Below are 17391 nucleotides of genomic sequence, written 5' to 3'. Positions count from 1 at the left end.
TGTGGTGTTGGTGAGAAGTCAATGAGTCCACACTCAGACAAGCTGACAAGTTAGGATCTGAGGTGCTAGTCAGTCAGAGGGCAGGTGACCCTGTCTTCCCGGTAAGTCAGGAGTCTTCTCCTTATCTGCCAATGTTAAAAATATTAACTTCTTATACTTACGGCTGAAACTTAAAACTGGTGTGTGTTTAAAAAAAAAAAATGACACTTTAAAATCTGCCTCCACAGTATTTCTTCTAGTGAACTATCTTTAGCTTGACCTAAATTACTAATTAAATTTTTCTACGAATCCAATTCTCCTACAGTTCTTTCCTTTTTGTTTTTATAATCAGACCTCTTCAGCAGGGGGTGGGGGAGGTGGGGGGTGGGACATGCGTTTCAGTGGCTGTCCACCCCCATTTTAGTTTTGCTTTGTCTCAAGAAGCATTTGCAGATCATCAAATATGGGGGAGCTTGGAAGATTTCTTATTCTGGTGTTAGATATGGCACCAGCACATTAGCACTAATTCTTCAAAAAACGAAACCTTCAAGGAACTCCGCTACACTTTCCACTCAAAATATTTCCCAAGCACTGTAGCAGAGTGAGAGCCTAAATAGTATCGGGCTTTCTCGAGAGCTGCTAGGGTGCCAAAACATGGAGTCCATGAGAATGGTGCCTCTCCTGCATGCCGCCATACTGGAGACCCAGCTCCCCGGCCCAGCCACACCTGACCGGCTGAACTTGCCCCTACTCCAGGCCAACCCCTCAACAACTTAGTGGTCAAAGTGGAAAAAGCATCTTGAGGTCAACTTCTTCACACTTGGTGGCTCCTAAAACCACATGGAAAAATGATAGCTGGAAAGATTCTTTTTTAAAAAAGTTCCAGGTGGAGAATACATAATGCAAGCACTACATAATACTGAAGTCAGATTTATATTCATGTACAATAAAGCAAAGTAGTCAATCTTACTGCATCTGTCTCGATTGACCTAACAGGGAAAGTATTACAGAAAAGAGGCTGTGGAGTGGACACTGCAGCAGCAAACAAGATGAGGTCAAGTCTCCCAAAGGACCTGCCAGCTATCAAGCATAGTGACAACTTGTCCTTGAACCAGATTTAAGGTATTTTTCAAAGTCTTCATTTATTTATAATCCATATCTAAACGGAGAGGAAATTAAAATGCATTAGACTTCTAAGTCATTAATCTCTCTCAAGAAAGAAAAACAGGGAGGAAGAGGACAAGACAATGACTTAGGGACAAGTTAACAAAAGGATTCATTCATCCATTTTGTATATACTTTCATCTAACAAATTTGGTTTGACAAGTAAGGGATCTGATGAACAAGGTCATGGGTTCTCTGTCCTTTAAGACCTTCCTGCCCTGTGGGAGCTACGGGTGAGTAAACAGTCCTGATGTTACCACGCAGGGTGAGCAGGACCACGAGCTATGCTGTGGGAGCCCACACAAGGACTCAAACAACTCGGGTTTTAGCTACCTCGGAAGAAAGCACAGTAGGAAGCACTATGGTGCCAGGAAGTATGATCAAATATATCTTGGAGACTTCGTCTTTGTTGGAAAGCATTCCTCCTACCCTCGGGAGTCGCTTGGAAAATGTTAACTCTCCATAGCTATGGCCAAAAGCTCCCCACAAAATCCTCTTTGGATCATCCTCACAGTAGTTTCCAATGGGGAGAGCCAACCCTGAAGCAGTGTTAGCATCATGGTAGTGCACTCCAGAGATGTCAATGGAAAGATTGGTGGAACTAGAGCTGACTCCTGAGTTTGAACTGTTACCTCTCTTAATAACACTATGACCTTGAACCAGCTACTTAACCTCTCTGAAGCTCTGTGTCCTTGGCTGTAAGATAGGCGTAATCAAAGATTCTGAGGATCACACTAGTAAAATACTTTGAACAGCGCCTGACGCTTAGTAAAAGCTCAATAAATGTTAACCCTCCGGGAAGACATGGAGTATTTCACATAGGTAGAAAATCTTTGTTATCATTCCAATTCAATGCTTTAAGCAGACATAATAGGACAGTAAAAGGAAATGCATGTAAAGGAATGCTGTTAATGGAACAGTGGTGGAGAATAACCACTGCAGAGGAGCTAAATTTCACCCCTCAGCTCTGCCAGGATAAACAACATAATCGGGCTGAGAACCTTCACTTTGTTCCCTGACATGTTTAGAGAAAGGAGGAAGCTAGGGCTGTAGTACCTCTTCACTTTTCCTCTGATCATGCTGGACTGGTTAACGCCAACAGGCAGGGTGGACAGTGGTTAAGGCTACGGGCTGTGGAGCCAAGCACTTGGATCCAAACCCTGTTTCTGCTGCTAACTGGCAGTGTACCCTAGGACTGCTCTCTCCACCTCCATACTCCTCAGTTTCTTCACCTGTGAAATCGGGATGCCGATAACATCTATCTTGGGATTTTTGTGAGAGCTTACATACATAACCATACTTAAGACTCTGAGAACAGTGCCCAACGAAGTTAGTGTTGTATAAGTGATGGTGATTATAAAATTTGTTATTATTAAAGAATAATACAACATAAGGAAATTGTTCAAATGCACAAAATCATGAAACACTGGGTCCAGACAAAAGTATCTTGTCAAAGCTAGTGGTCACTCGGCAGTTAATTCTATGAAGATGAGAGCTGGATTTTGATTAAAAAATGAATGGACAAGGCACGAAGCCCTGAACTAGTTACAGGGCATGATGAGGAGAATAGCACACTAAGAGCTGGAAGTGAAAATGCTGCCCATGTGAGCAGCGCTTAGCCATATTCTAATCTGAGCAGGTGTCTTCTCCTTCCTGATACTGTTTACTCATCACTAAAACAGAGAGGTCACTGAGAGCATTTCTAAGTTTCACTCCAAATCCAAAATTCTATGTGGCCAGATAGCCTCTGAAATTTTACAGAAGACAGTTTAATCATGGCTACCGAAGTCTTTTTTTACAGACCTAGGATTATCAAGTTGAAGACAATGCCATTTGTTTGTGTTTTCTGAGTCATAATGCAAGAATCTGAACTATGAACATATCTTAAAATCCATGAAAATGGATTATCTTTAGCACAACTGATAACTTTTAAAGCTGTCGGATTGGGAGAATAAAACTGATAAGGACATCTTTTCATTCACTTTAAGTGAATCTTTAAGACTCAGACTAAAACATAATCCAAAGATATCCTAAAGCTAACTTATCATTAACATGGGGAGATTGGAAGTAGAACTCTTATGGAGTTTAGCTTAGCAATTCTCAGCTAAATGAAATTAAGCTGATTTAGTTGAGCTTTTGAGACATGAGAGTGGAAAGCATAAGTCCAAAGGATTTGGGGAAATTGCACCAAGACTGCCTGTCTCCAGACTGTGGGCTGGAAAGGAGCTTCAAGAAGCTTGTCTGCTGAGGGTCGGCTGCCTTCAGAAGTTTGGTACATTGGATAGAGACACAAAGATTTCACTTGGAAAAAAAGAAAAAAAGATTTTGTGGTGGAAAATCAAAAAAAAAATGTGGGAGGATGATTTGAAATCGAAAGTCTGGACTAAGAACACAGGCTTTGGGTTAAACGAAGTTTAAATTTTAGCTCTGCTATTTTTTAGCTACATGACCTTGGGCTGGTTGGTTAATCTCCCTGCATTGGGTTTCTGTGAGGATTAAATGAGATCATTCACATAAAGTATTTGGCCCTCAACCTCTAGAACGTAGAAAGCACTAGATAAATGATGGCTATTATTACTCTCCTAAATGAAGGATGGAACAGGTCATCAATATTCCCCTCTAGTGAGCTTCTCTGTGCTCCCTTTGGAATGTCTCAGAGGCATCAGAAGCACTCTTTAAGGCTTCTGCAATCACAGTTTGTGTCCAAACCTCAGTCTTTCTCGTGAGCCCTAAAATACCTATGGGTTTTTTTTTTTTTTTCCCTAAGATCTATTCATGGTTTTACGTGGGCACTGGATAAAGGTTCACTTCGTAAGACTGTCCATCTAGGTTAAAAATAAAAATGCAGAAATGTGTGGAACTCCAACAGTAGAATATAGGGAAAATAGATTATTCTTAGCTGAAAACAAAAACATTCTTGTATATGAATGTGTATGTAAATGCATAGAAGAAGGCTGGATTTTATGAACACCAACATGGCCACAACAGTTCCATCTGGGGAAGACTGGGGAAGAGGTGGGATTTACCTGGCACTGTCTTAATGCTTTACACATCTGTTTACATGTTGGTTGTATAATTAAAAACTAGAAAACCCCCAAAACCAAACAAACAAAAAAGCAAAGCCCAAAGCAAAAGTCATGGTACAAAATGAAATCGACTTTTGGAACTACTGTATACCAGTGGACAAGAATCAAGGAATTTATCTTCAAAGCTGTCCATGACTTCTTACAAAGTCTCATTCTGCTGATTTTGCTGTCCTTGAGGAGTAAGGAGACCAGGAGGGAGATTTCTGATTCTATCTCCAGCAACTGATAAACCCAGGTTAGAAAGCGGTTGAAGCTGCCAGCCAGAAAATCTTGTTATAGACCTCTTTCTCTCTGCCAAATAGATAAAACCCTGGCTAGCTCTTTGCAAAATTCAAGGTCAACGGAGGTACCAACTGAAGGCGATTGGTCAATTATGCTTTTAAGCAGAAAGAAACCAGATAGTAAATTATATATCGATCAGTACATTTTGATAGCCAAGAAAGTAAGTGACAAAAAAAAAAAAAGAAAAAATTTTACTTGAAGCTACTTGGTTGATAAAAAAAAAATACCTAACTGAGGAGTTGTAAAATATCACCCTTCTTCCCCTCCCACCAATACCACTAAATAAATTCATTAATTCAAAGAGAGTAAAGAGTTTAAGCTCTGAATTATGGGCTATGACATGTTTTTTGGTTATTAGCAAAACATTTGTTTGCTGTTGGTGATGACTTTTCAAGATGGGCCCATTCCTTGGAAAGAAACACTTTGGCTGCAGGGAAAACCAAGAAACACTGCAGAGCTCTGAGAAGTTGCACTGACTTGCTTTGATTCAGCCTGCAGTCTCCACTAGTGAGGGATCTTCAGGGGCAGCAGGAAGGACAGGGTGGTTTTGCCTTGTTGTTAATGCATATGTTTTGGCCCATGACTTGAGGGAAGGTTGTGCTTTAACCATGAGATAGTCAAAGGGAGCCTGTGCCAGCCCTCTAGCTGGGCCTAACTTACTGCTTCCAGAACTGCCTTTCCAGCTTGCCCATTTGGTGCAGGGAGGTGGTCTGGCCCAGTGTGTAATTCATTGTGTTCTGCTGGTGGGTTAAGGGAAGGGCTGTGTGTCAGGCACAGCTCAGAAAGGACCTGAATGAAGGGCGGGAAGAATGAATGGAGAGAGCCATTTTGATGGAATTGCCCTAGGGGATTAAATAGGACAGGGCATCTGGGGGCTGAAAGAAGGTTCTGTTGCTTACAAAACTCTCCCTAAGAGTGCCAGTCATCAGTTTCTTAACAATCATACATTTCTTACCTCCCACTTGTGTATAAATCTGCAGGTTTATGCAGACCACCAGCATGACAATTGCAATGCATTCAGTTTATTGTGAAACACACAAAAATACTCCTTTCTCTCTTTTTCCCCCCTCATTTATAATCAAAGCGATGTTAACAACTATGAATGGAAGAACAAGGAATTGAAGGGATAAATATATACAGCAGCATAACCCCATCTTGTCACTTGGATTCAGACTGTCCACTGTTCTCTCGAAAAGAAAGGCAGTCATACCAAGCAACATTGAGGCAACGTGAAATAGAGAATTTAAAATGCTGGATTCCATCATTTCTGCAAAAGGCCATTCTAGTCCTTTGCTATTTTTACCGCTGATAGAGACTAGACAAGTTATTGGCTGCATGGCTTTGGGAAGCCAGAAGCTGCGGCTTCTAATGAAGATGGCAATACAGCACTTGAGACAGAGTCAGTGAAAGGGGTGGAAAAAGTTGAACCCTTCGAAGGTGAGAGAGGAGAGCTACTGAATTAGTCCCTGACTAAATTACTAGTCATAACTGTACCCCAGGCCAATTCTCTTAAACACTGACTGTCATCTTGTGGCTTTGAGAAATTCCTATTCCGGGCTCAAACCCCCTCTAAGGCAGGCAGCCCAGCCCACCCCCACAGTTCAGAGGCGCCCCCACCCACAAATTTGCATCAAGACAGGTATATTTCCCAGCTGGACCAAGGCATCCAGAAGCTCGCCTTTCCTTCGGGAATCTGCAAGACAACCTTTGGCTTATCCCTGGCCAGCAATCAAAAGCATTTCAGAGAAGAGCAGAAAACAAAAGAAACAAACAAAACCCGTCCTTACCCGCTTCTTAAAAAATTGGAAGGCTGAGCATTTCTTGACTGGGAATCCATTCATGTCTTTGTTTACCATTTTCCACAGTAGGGAGTTCACAGTTATAGATCCAGGGTGGCACCGCCTGGTGAGTGCAGCGAGCGGGTCCCCCGGCCGCGCTCCCCGGACGCAGGCAGTGAAGACGGAGCGGGATGGAGAACCTGGCGGGGCTCGGGTCCTCACTCACACGTCCTGCAGCGTCGCTACCGCAGCAACCTCTTCCCGCTCTCAGTTGCCAAGGGCAGTGGCTCTGCTCTTCCCATCGCTGCTCCGAGGCTCGGGCATCGGCGCGGCCGGCCCCCCGGGCTGCGGCGGATCCCGGGGAGATGCTCTGCTCTGCGGCTGGCTAGTCGGAGAGGGGCACCCCCTGCGCGCCCCCGGCTACCTGGCGGCTCTGCGGCGGGCGCGCGGGGCCCGCCGCTCGGCTCCAGGTGCTGCGCGCGGCTGGAGGCTGCTCGGAAGGAGAGCTGTTTTTGATCGTGCAAGTTCCAGTGGGAGCTTGTAGTTAAGCAGCTGAGAGAAGGAGTAAGAAAGAGCAGAAGCCGAGGGAGGGAGGGAGGGACAGCCGCGCCAGGGAGGCAGAGGGAGAGAGAAAGCGCTGCTGAAGACGCAGCGATTCATGAATATCTGAGCAGCCCCGGGAGAGAAGACGCCTGCTCTGGACGCACTGAAAAGCAGTTGACAAGCCCTCGGGAGAGCTACTTTAATAGCGTGTTTTTTTTTTTTTTTCTTTTCTTTTTGTTGGTAGGGCCGTTTAAATCAGATTTTCCTGTGAAATGCAGATCCTTTTTGGTTTTATGCTCATTGACGTTCTTTGGATACGTATTCCTGAATATAATAAGTCTCTCGGTGGAAATTTAATCAAATTCATTCCCGATCTGTCCAAATGTGGAGAAAAATGAAATAAGGTGCAAGCGTAGGTAGAACAATGGAGGCTCTCATACTAACCGTATAGAACGTCTTCGGGTGTCCTCTCCCCACTTGTCATCACAGAGTGGCCAACGGTGAAAGCAACTGCCTTTTTCCCTAAAGAAAGCTCTTTAAAAAGAACACAATGGACATATAGGAAGTGTCTTATTGGTAAAACACACAAAGAACATGACTAAAAAGTATTACTGAAACCATCTGATGGAAAGGAAGCCCTGGTAAATGACCAAAAAGCCTTTACTTAGCAAGTGGAAATCTACCCCCGAAATCCTTACCCATGTCATTCTTTGCACATAAAATTCATTCTTAAAAACACCACTTAATTTGTGTGTGCCCTATTTTCCCATCTTTACTCTTTAATGTTGATATTTTATGGAGACTTTTTAAAAATGAGAGTTGATGGGTAAATGGAGAGAGCAAGGAAAAGAAACTTGGCTTCTGATCTGGCCTGTTCGCATGTATGTGTGTGAGGCTCTAGGCCAGTCCCCTGACCTCACCGTGCCTCTCAGACAGTGCCTATCCATGACATGGAGGCAACTGTTCATTCATTCCGTCTTTCCTATTCTCATTCACTTATTTAGTCATTCACTTGTTTGCTGTGTTATTCCATGTATCCATCAGATCAAATCCAAAGGTACCAAGTATCTCCAGGATGAAGAGTCTTTTCATAGTCATGAGGGAGTGTAATCGAAAAATAAGGGGAAGGCACATGCCTACTTGATAAAACAAGGGGCCAGCTCGTTAAAAGCAATACCTAGAAGAGAAACATACAAGTCAATTGGGAAGAGATGCATTGATTTCACTGGAGTATAAATCTCTATAGCCGGACCAGGTTTCTTTGGGAAAGGACAGTGCAATCTTATTTGCTCAATGCTTTGAGATTTCCGGAAGAAAAACACCATGCAACCAAATGATGGCATTATGACGGAGGGAAAATAAACCATTCATTTTGGAGAGATACATTAAGTTGCCCAAGATGCAAGGATATGTTACTTAATCTACAACACTGATCAGTTTTGTGGTTCTTCTAAAAAGAGTTCGCTTAAAATTCTGGTAGTTCAAAGAGAATTTCTGAGGATTATAGAAATGGTCCCTACCGTGATTATGATAGTGGTCTCATGACTATGCATTTATCAAAAGTCATCAAAACTTTATATATGAAAGAGGAAGAATGTTTTGTTGTGTGTAAGTTATAATTCAATAAACCTGATTTTAAAAAAGCATGGTCATCCAAATGATTTCCTGTTTTGCATCTTTCCTCTCTCCTGAAGGCATTTGAGCAGATATGAAGGCATTTGAGCAGATACTTACTGAGTTTGAGGGATAGATAGAAGGTGCTCTTTAAGCATCCCGTGGGAGAGGGATGCTGGGGGCCTTGCCTTGATTCTACACTGGCCTAGCATGCATACTGGTTTTAAGTACCCTGTATGTTTACTTGGGGGTAAAGAGGCGATGGCTAATAGAAACTATGGGGGAAGAAGTTAAAGTAAAGTTAAGTCCCCTCTTTTCTCCCCACTATACGCCATCCCTTGGAGATGTTGCCACTGTCTCTGAGTCTATGATAATCTTATGCAAGATCCCATGAATACAAATATCAATAGTTTCTGTCTCTAAGGAAGTTATAGCCTAGTGGAGAAATACACACTGTGGTAAGAATGAATCCTTGAACACTACGTTGAAAACTAATGACGTACTCTATGTTGGCTAATTGAACATAATAAAAAAAAGAAGAAGAACGATATCTAGAGCCATAACTATACCGACGTTCCCCCACTTTGGTTTGGAGGGTGGCAAGAGTGGGTAGGGGAGGCCCAGGGAGTCTTTTTTCAAAGGGAGAATGTGAGTGCAAAGAATTAAAGAAAGAGTAGAAGTTGGCCAGATGAGGGAGGAGAGGCAGAGGGCAGGGGCTCTCTCCTATAGGGCCGGGAGTCTATTACTTGGACCATATTTTGGTCACTGCAATAAATAGAGACATGTATTAAGTCTGTTAAATCAACACTGTGCTGGCTACTCGGGGAAGGAAGGCATCTTTCATCTCACTCTTAACCTCTTTTTTTTTATAAAATCACCTGCAGGTAGACCTACAGTGACCACCATGTACTTACCATCTCCTTTACCAGGCTTATTAGTGCTGACGAAGGAGCATAGACTACTGCTTATGGCAAAAAGGAAAGTAAGGACTGTTCAAACATCGTGTTTGAGCGTTAAACTTGCTTTATTAATTAAATGAATTTATTTACTTGCCTGTTTTTCTCATTAAACATGTTTATTCATTTTTGTAGCCCCAACCCCCTGTGGCGTGCCTGGACCATGCTTAGCAGTCAATGAATGGTTTTCGAATAAATCAGATAAAAAACTATGAAAAGCTAACATCAGTGACCATTTGTGGGAATCACTAAATACCTTTGAGATTCTGGAACAACTAAGTGAATTCCCATCCTAACCAATGTGCCAAGCTCTAGTAAGAACAAAGGACCCACCATTTCTTCTTTAAGCCTCAGTGACATTCTGACCCTGGGATGACACCTCTTTTTATGGAAAACTCTAATGTTCAAAAGAATCCCTTGAAACTCCATTTGCTTTTGTGTAGTATATTCACTTTTCTTCTCCCAATAATATTATTTGAACCATAACACAAAAGATAAAATAAAATAGCTGGGTAAAACTGATGACTCATCTATACAGAAGGTAGAGAGAGTGCCTGGTGGATATGGAAGGTATGGTAACCTCCATGTGACCTTGAGCAAGTCTCTTCAGTTCAGTGAGCCTCAATATTCTCATCTGTAAAATACTCCTATAAAATGCACCCTATTTACCTCATGAAGCAATTATCAGTACCAAATTTTATGTGAAAAGATCTTGCAAAACAATAAATAATGCTAAATTTTTAATTCTCTAAAACAAGAAGCATATACTGTTGTAATACTTTTTTAGAAAGCTTATCTTTCCATAGATTAAAGTGTTTTGTGTGATACATTTAGTTGGTGAATGGAATGATTTTTTTTTCCTATAGCAATCTGGAAAACACAAAAGATAATAAACATTAAAATATCTGTCTAGTGAGAAATGTCTCTAAGGAGAAAGGGACACAAATAGACCATATCATGAGAAATGTTTTACATTCCTCTCTGTCCTGGATGACTTGATCATATGTTTAAAACTCCAGCCTAAATGGTAGTGAGGTATGTAATTAGGAATTAGGAAAGCCCACTGGGAATTCTGTATTGTTTTTGTATATATGAAAACCTTTTTGGAGAAATAAACAGCAACAACAACAAAAAAATCAGAATCTTTTGGTTTAATCAAATTAGAGTTCATTTAATTCATGAATTAGACCAAAGGAAAAGTTACAAAAGAAAAGCCAAATCTAAAATGTCAGTTCACTGCATCTTTTCTTTGAGAGGATTATGTACAAACAGAAAGAATCAACAGCAGAGTGGGTTCATGGCCTTTTGTAGAAAAGATGCAAGTAACAAGGTGTTGTCCTTCCTTCTGAAGGGAGAGATCAAATAAGGATAAAATGTTTCATACTTATAATTTGTTGCCATTCCCACTATGCTAAAAAAATGGGTAATTTATAAATATACAGCTTCCTGAGAGAGTCAGTATTTATCAACTGTATTCTTCCAGTTGGGAAAGTTAAAAAAAAAAAATTTAGTGTTACCTGACTTGATACTACTTATTAAATGTCAAGTATGTGCTAGTCCTTATACTTACCAGGAAGAGACCAATAAAAAAGGTCTGCGTTTTCTTGGCAAATCACATCTAGTAATAGTATTTAATTCACCTTTAAGGCATTTGATGTTTTTTTCCAGGACATGTAGTTTTAGTTAGATCACCAAATAATGGACTTTTATTTATCTCTATTGCCTGAAATGTCTTTAGATAGAATGATAAAATTTAGTTTCTTAGTTCAAGAGAAGTAGTTGATTAAAAACTCGTGCTGCCCCTCTCTCTCTCTCACTCTCTCTTACTTGCTTTTTAACTGTGCCTGTTCTCCCACTCAGGCAGCCACAAACAGTCCTCCCTCTCTTTGTTTTTTTCTCTCATTGGTACTATACAATAAAATTGCACCAAATCTATTTATGATCTAGCCTCTATTGACACAAAGGCATAAAGAAATCTTTCTTGTGCCAGTGTGACAACATGTAGTCCAAGGGGACAAATCAATTTGTTAGCAATTGCTCATTTGAATATTAGTGATAATTCACTCAATAGAAACAGTGACTTTTACAGCTCTCCCAGACTTCACACTTAGGCATTTCTTTCTATTCCTTTGTTTAAATCATACAAAGGATTTGGAACCACCAAAAGTCATCTGTTTTAAAGAAAATATATTCCTTTGAGATCCCTTTTAAGGGCCTGACCACTCTTATTTTAGTGATCTCCTGTCTCCTCAGTCAGGGTATTTTCAGTGTTGTAGCAAGACTCTGTCATTGTGTACATCTCATTGATAGAGGACCTGCAAACATATGGATACACACTTGCACACACAAAATGCACACATGTACACAGACAGTGGGAGTGAATGGAGCAGGTCAACAGAGTATTCTGCAAAGGTTATTAATGTCTGTGAAATGGATTGCTTGCTGAATGACTGAGAAATGAAGTGGAGACTATAGATGATAAAGCATTTTATAGCCTTTATATAAGATGTAATTTTGTATGCATGTGTATTTTTAGTGATTATTCTCTGTTTTATTTCAACCCTCAACCTTTGAGATGATGTTCAATATAATTCCTTAACTAAGGCCAGTAAATTGTGCTTTCAATGTGACTTGTCCAGAAAATGTTCATTAGTGACTTCTCTGTGTACGACACAAATGATCCATGGCATGAGAAGTTGCTTCTATCGATGTCTCACCATGCCATGTAGGTAATGAAATAGACTATTGGGATTGGTATTGACTGAGAAGATGCTAGAGGGAAATTAGTAGCCCATACCAGAGTCTTGTTTGCTCTACTCTATAAGCATGATCTTTGGCTCTGTCTCTGTGTTCACCATGAAATGAAAAGCTGAGTCAATTCCTCTGATGATTCAAGTCAGCTGAGGCTTGTGAAAGGGAGAGTGAGTGAGGTAGATATGTCCAGCAGCAGGAGCAGCTCCAGCAAAAAAAAAAAAAAAAAAAAAAAAAGGGAGAACAAAACCATTCGGGAAATCACATGTTAGAATTCTAGAAAATGTTGTGCCTTAGGGTGAGCAGATGCCTTGACATGATTGGCTTCAAGTTGAAAGTCTCTGAGAGCTTACTGGGGGTTTGTCTATTTTGTGAATTATGCTTATTTAAATGGAACACAATTTCATTTCCTATGGCTTCTTTTGTTTTCAGAGGAAATGGGCTACTTTGAATATAGTGTCAACTCAAAATTATTAGCGTGGCAGTTTTAAGCATTGAAACTAATGGAATTTCCCCTGGGATTGACATGGTTTAGTAGAATTCATATGACATTGGTTATATGGATTAGAATCCTGCCTCTACAATGTACTGGTTATGTGACCCCAGGAAAGTTGGAATAGACATAATACAACATAGCCAATTGATTTGTTGTGAGAATCATAGGGATTTAATACACAAACACACACACACACACTTACACATGTGTACATGTGTACATATATCTATATCTCTAGGTTTAGTTTATATCTCTAGGTGATGGTTTTAAAACATGGCTACACATTTTTTAGTTCTGTTCCCATTGATAAGTAGGGTTTATGACTCCTTTCCTTGAATCTGAGTGGGCTTATGACTGCTTAATGTAGCTCAGAGGAAGTGATGTTTGTGATTTCTGAGCCTAGATCATAAAAGGCCATGTTGCTCCCATTTGTTTACTGAAATGGTCTCACATGGAGCTCTGAGCCACTGTATAAAACTGTGATGGTACAGTAGCTTGTGAAAGCACACGCTACTTAGAGAAGACAGACAACAGTAGACACCCTGATTGGCAGTCTCAGCTGAGCCCAACCTTCAAGTCATCCTAGTCCAGGCACCAGACCTGTGAGTAGAAAAGCCTTCAAGTGATTCCAGCCCCAAAGTGTTTGGGTCACATAGCTGTTTGAGGTCTTCAGCTGAGGTCTGAGACTTTGTGCAGCAGAGGTAGAGTCTTTGAACATAATAAAATGGTGTTAAGTTTGAAGCAGTGTATTTTATAACCATAGCTAGAGATGTCCTGTAACCCTCCCATCACCTCTGCGAGCATGGGTGATGTTTAATAAATGAGTACAAGTAGACCTTTACTGCCAAAAGCAATGGTCAGTTAGGAAACAGTCAACAATTTAGATGGGAAATGTTCAAAAAGGCATCAATAATTGTTGAGGAAGTTGAAAGATGCTGCTCTCTTGTAGGCAACATTATCGTTGGGTTTTGTATATTGTTATTGTTATAGTCACCTTGACCATGGGCTGGGTGGCTTAAATGACAGAAATGTATTTCCTCACAGTATTAGAGGCTAGAAGTCCAAGACCAAGTTGCCACATGGTCAGTTTCTAATGATACCTTTCTCTTGACTTGGAGATGGCTGCCATCTTGCTATGTCCTCCCATGGTAGGAGGAAAAAAGAGAGCAAATTCTCTGACATCTCTTCTTATAAGAGTGATAATCTCATCATGAGGGGCCCAGCCTCATGACCTCACCTAAATTTAATTGTCTCCCAAAAGCCTATCTCCAACCCACTGAAGGGTAGAGCTTCACGTATTAATTTAGGGATACAGGATTCTGGGCCTAGCAGTTATTCTGTAATGTGAAACTATTTTTGGTACTGATACACTCTCAATTTCCATATCAGTCTACAAAATGAATATTATTATTCTTATTTGGTAAGTAATAGGTAGAAAGATTTTTCAAAATTTATGTCAACCCATGTGACAAAGTGTTGATTTAATTCCTATACAAAATCTCCTACAAATTTATATAAAAAAAAAATCTAATAGAAAAGATTTCTAGGATATAAAAAGCAAACCAGTAAAGGCATACAGCAAAAGAACAAAAACACATGCAAATAAACATGTGTAAAAATGCCAAAATTTCTGTTAGTTAGAAAAATGTAATTTAAAATGGCAAGATACGTTTTTTCACTTATTAGACTGGAATTTTTTTTTTCAATGTTATGTATTCAAAGCTGGCAAGACTCTGGGGAATAGGTACTCCTGTATCACTGAGAGGAATGTGAATATTTTGGAAAATAATTTAGCAATATTTATGCAAAATTAAAATGGGCCTATCCACTGGTCTGGAAATCTTCTGAGAATAAACTCTTTGGAAATATATATACCAGTATGCAATAGTCTACATGTAGGGGTACTTATTACAAAATTGGTTGTAATAACAAAAATTGGGGGAAATAGAAACTTAATTAAATGCATTATGCAATCATGCTAAAGAAAATTATATACATATTAAAAGTATGAATTTAAAAACTTGCATAATACATTGTCAAGTTAAAAAATGTATAATGTTTTCTAATGAATAAGAACAACTTACTTTTCTATAAGCATAGAGGAAAGAATGGATAGTTATACACCAAAAAGTTGAAATGGTTGCTTCATTCAGGAGATGGATGGCTTTAATTTTTCTTTTAAACTTTTACAATGCTGTGCTTGTTACAAAAAGCACTTGTTACAACAAAGCTGGAAAACATTTAAAGTCCTGTGCCTTACCGAATGGACGCAGGTCAACTTATTGTCATCAGATACTGTACCTCCTTTGAAAGCTACCATCCATTCATCTCTGACTCTGTATATATACTTCATAGATTTTAGGTGCTGTGCTTGCTGCTAGGGCTTTTACAAAGAATAGTATTTGACCACTTAGCACCTAGAATTACAGATCATAACATGGCATTTGAAGCCTTCTTAAAGATCTTTTAATCCAGGGACGCTTGGGTGGCTCAGTCAGTTAAGTGTCTGATTCTTGATTTCTGCTCAGGTCTTGATCCCAGGGTCATGAGACCAAACCCCAAGTCAAGCTCCACTGTGAGACCCCCATTGAGACCCAAGTGGGGCTTTGCCCTGGGCATGGAGCCTGCTTAAGATTCTCTCTCTTCCTTTGCCTAACAACCTCTCACCCATAACTCTATAGCTCCTCTTAAAAAATAAATAAATAAACATTTTATTTATTTGATACAAGGAGAGAGTCAGAGAGCATACGCGGAGGGAATGGCACAGGTAGAGGAAGAAGCAGGCTCCCTACTGAGCTGGGAACCTGATGCAGGTCTCCATTCCAGGTCCAACCCTAATCTGAGCCAAAGGCAGATGCATAACAATCTGAGACACTCAGGCAACCCCCAGAAAAGATTTTTTAATCCAATCCAAAACTTCATTCTATAGATGATTAAATTGAGGCCCAGAGAGAGACTGATTTGCCCAAAGTTAATCATGGTTAATGACATCACCATTCTGAATTGAGCCAATCATAAGTATATATGAAATCTACAGAAAATTAGAATAGAAAATATAGTAAAATGTATCCATCAAGCAATAGTATAGTAAATCTATGTTGACTATCCAATTACCCCTTAGGCTCTGAGTTCAGATCTAAGTATCTGTCATATTGCTTTAGGTTCTGACTCATTTTCTTTAGATTCAGTCATTAGCTACCGATGTTTATTTTTATAACAGTCTATGTAACAGAATTTGTGTAAAGAGCTGTAGTTACTCTTTTTGGTGACCATCCTTTTCAGTTTTTTTCCATTACTGATTACAAAATCAGTCAAACAGCCTCTCCCTATCAGTAACCTTCTTAATCAAAAGATATAAAATCATCCAACCAGGTAGTGATTAAGAACTTGAGTGAAATTGAGTCCTAAGACTTTCACGAAAATTTCCCATCAGTTTCTCAAAGACTGAGATTTGTCAGGAGTTGAATGAAGAGTTGAGACTTTCCAGATGGAATGGGAAAAATACATTTTTAGTTAAAAATATAATAACATTCTGAAAAAAAGCTGGCTACTTGGAAAAGTTATGTGCAACCAAAAATCATTTGAATTGTGAAAGGTCAGACATTGTAAATGATTGAACACATTTTAGTGACTGTGTTTCTCATTTGATTTGGCTTTTCCTTCCACACTATCTTGTCATTGAAGTACAGACTTGACATTTGAACCAAAGCTGGTGAACAGAGTGGGGGAAGACCAATACGTTCTAAAATTCCTATGTTTGTTTATTTATATTTTAAAAATACTTATTCCTTATCTAGCCTATCATTTGATATTTCTATTTTTAGTTTTTAATATAGGGTTTTACTAGAGTTCTGCCCAGAATTCCTTTTCAGCTTTGGCTGAATAGAGTACCAATATTTTAACATTTTGGGAAGGGCTTAAAGTATACTTAAAGTGTAAAAGCCTTATTTTGATCCACTGTGCGCTATTTTTATAAATGAAATGGACCATTGAAAGGCTTATAAAATGTAATACAAATTTATGTTTTATTGCAAGGTGCTCTAGATAGTGCACAAACATGAAGTCTTAAGGAATAAGAAAAGACCTAAAATAAAAAACTTTCTATTTGTAAGTCTCTACATATATCTCTATATATTTTTAGTCTACTAGGAGTATGTCACCATTGTGATTGCATATTGTCTATCACCATCTAAATAAAAGCTGAAAACCATATATTTATGTAAAACTTACCAAATTTTTAACTTACTCTCTATGAGACAAAAAGATTTTCTGTAGGCTGGATCTAGTCTTCTGAATCTCCTTCTAGGTTCTTTGTTGTCTCAGAGGATATATGATAGTTTTTTTTTCATGTTCTCCACCCCAAAGAAGGAGGAAAAAAGGTGCTTCTGGACTCTGGGGAACCAATTTCAAACAGAAAATCAGTTGTTTTTCTCAGTTGGGCCCTGGGCAGTGCAGGCTAGACAGGTTTGCCACATAGCGTAGCCTGGGATGGGATATTCTATAGATTGGAACCTTCCCTCTGTGTGTGTGTGTGTGTTTATAGGAGCTAGTTGTGAATCTCCCATGGGTGGTGACATTTATTCACCTCAGTGGAAAAATTCTTATCAGTTACACATGTAAACGACTAGTTTCATACCATTCAGACTCCTACTGCTTCATCCTCAGATATATTCTACAGTATGGAAGAATCAAATTTAGCTGAAGAAGGATGACATTTATGGATAACTGCTGCCAAGTGACAT

At 39.6% G+C, this 17391-nt stretch overlaps 1 protein-coding gene across 1 annotated transcript in view; it reads right to left on the bottom strand.

The window, feature by feature from the left end:
• SGK1 (serum/glucocorticoid regulated kinase 1) overlaps nt 1-6382 on the bottom strand; it is a 108149-nt gene extending 101767 nt beyond the window's left edge. Inside the window, exon 1 of the mRNA XM_004740240.3 lies at nt 6299-6382. Coding sequence (XP_004740297.1) covers nt 6299-6367 — 69 coding nt within the window. The 5' untranslated portion in view covers nt 6368-6382. The remainder of the gene's footprint in view (nt 1-6298) is intronic.
• Between the last annotated feature and the right edge of the window lie 11009 nt (nt 6383-17391).

This window comes from Mustela putorius, unplaced genomic scaffold (assembly GCF_011764305.1).
Source record: "Mustela putorius furo isolate JIRA1106 unplaced genomic scaffold, ASM1176430v1.1 tig00003863_pilon_pilon_pilon, whole genome shotgun sequence".
NCBI lineage: Eukaryota > Metazoa > Chordata > Mammalia > Carnivora > Mustelidae > Mustela > Mustela putorius.
Note: the sequence above shows the minus strand (reverse complement) of the source record. Positions and strands in the feature narration are given on the sequence as shown.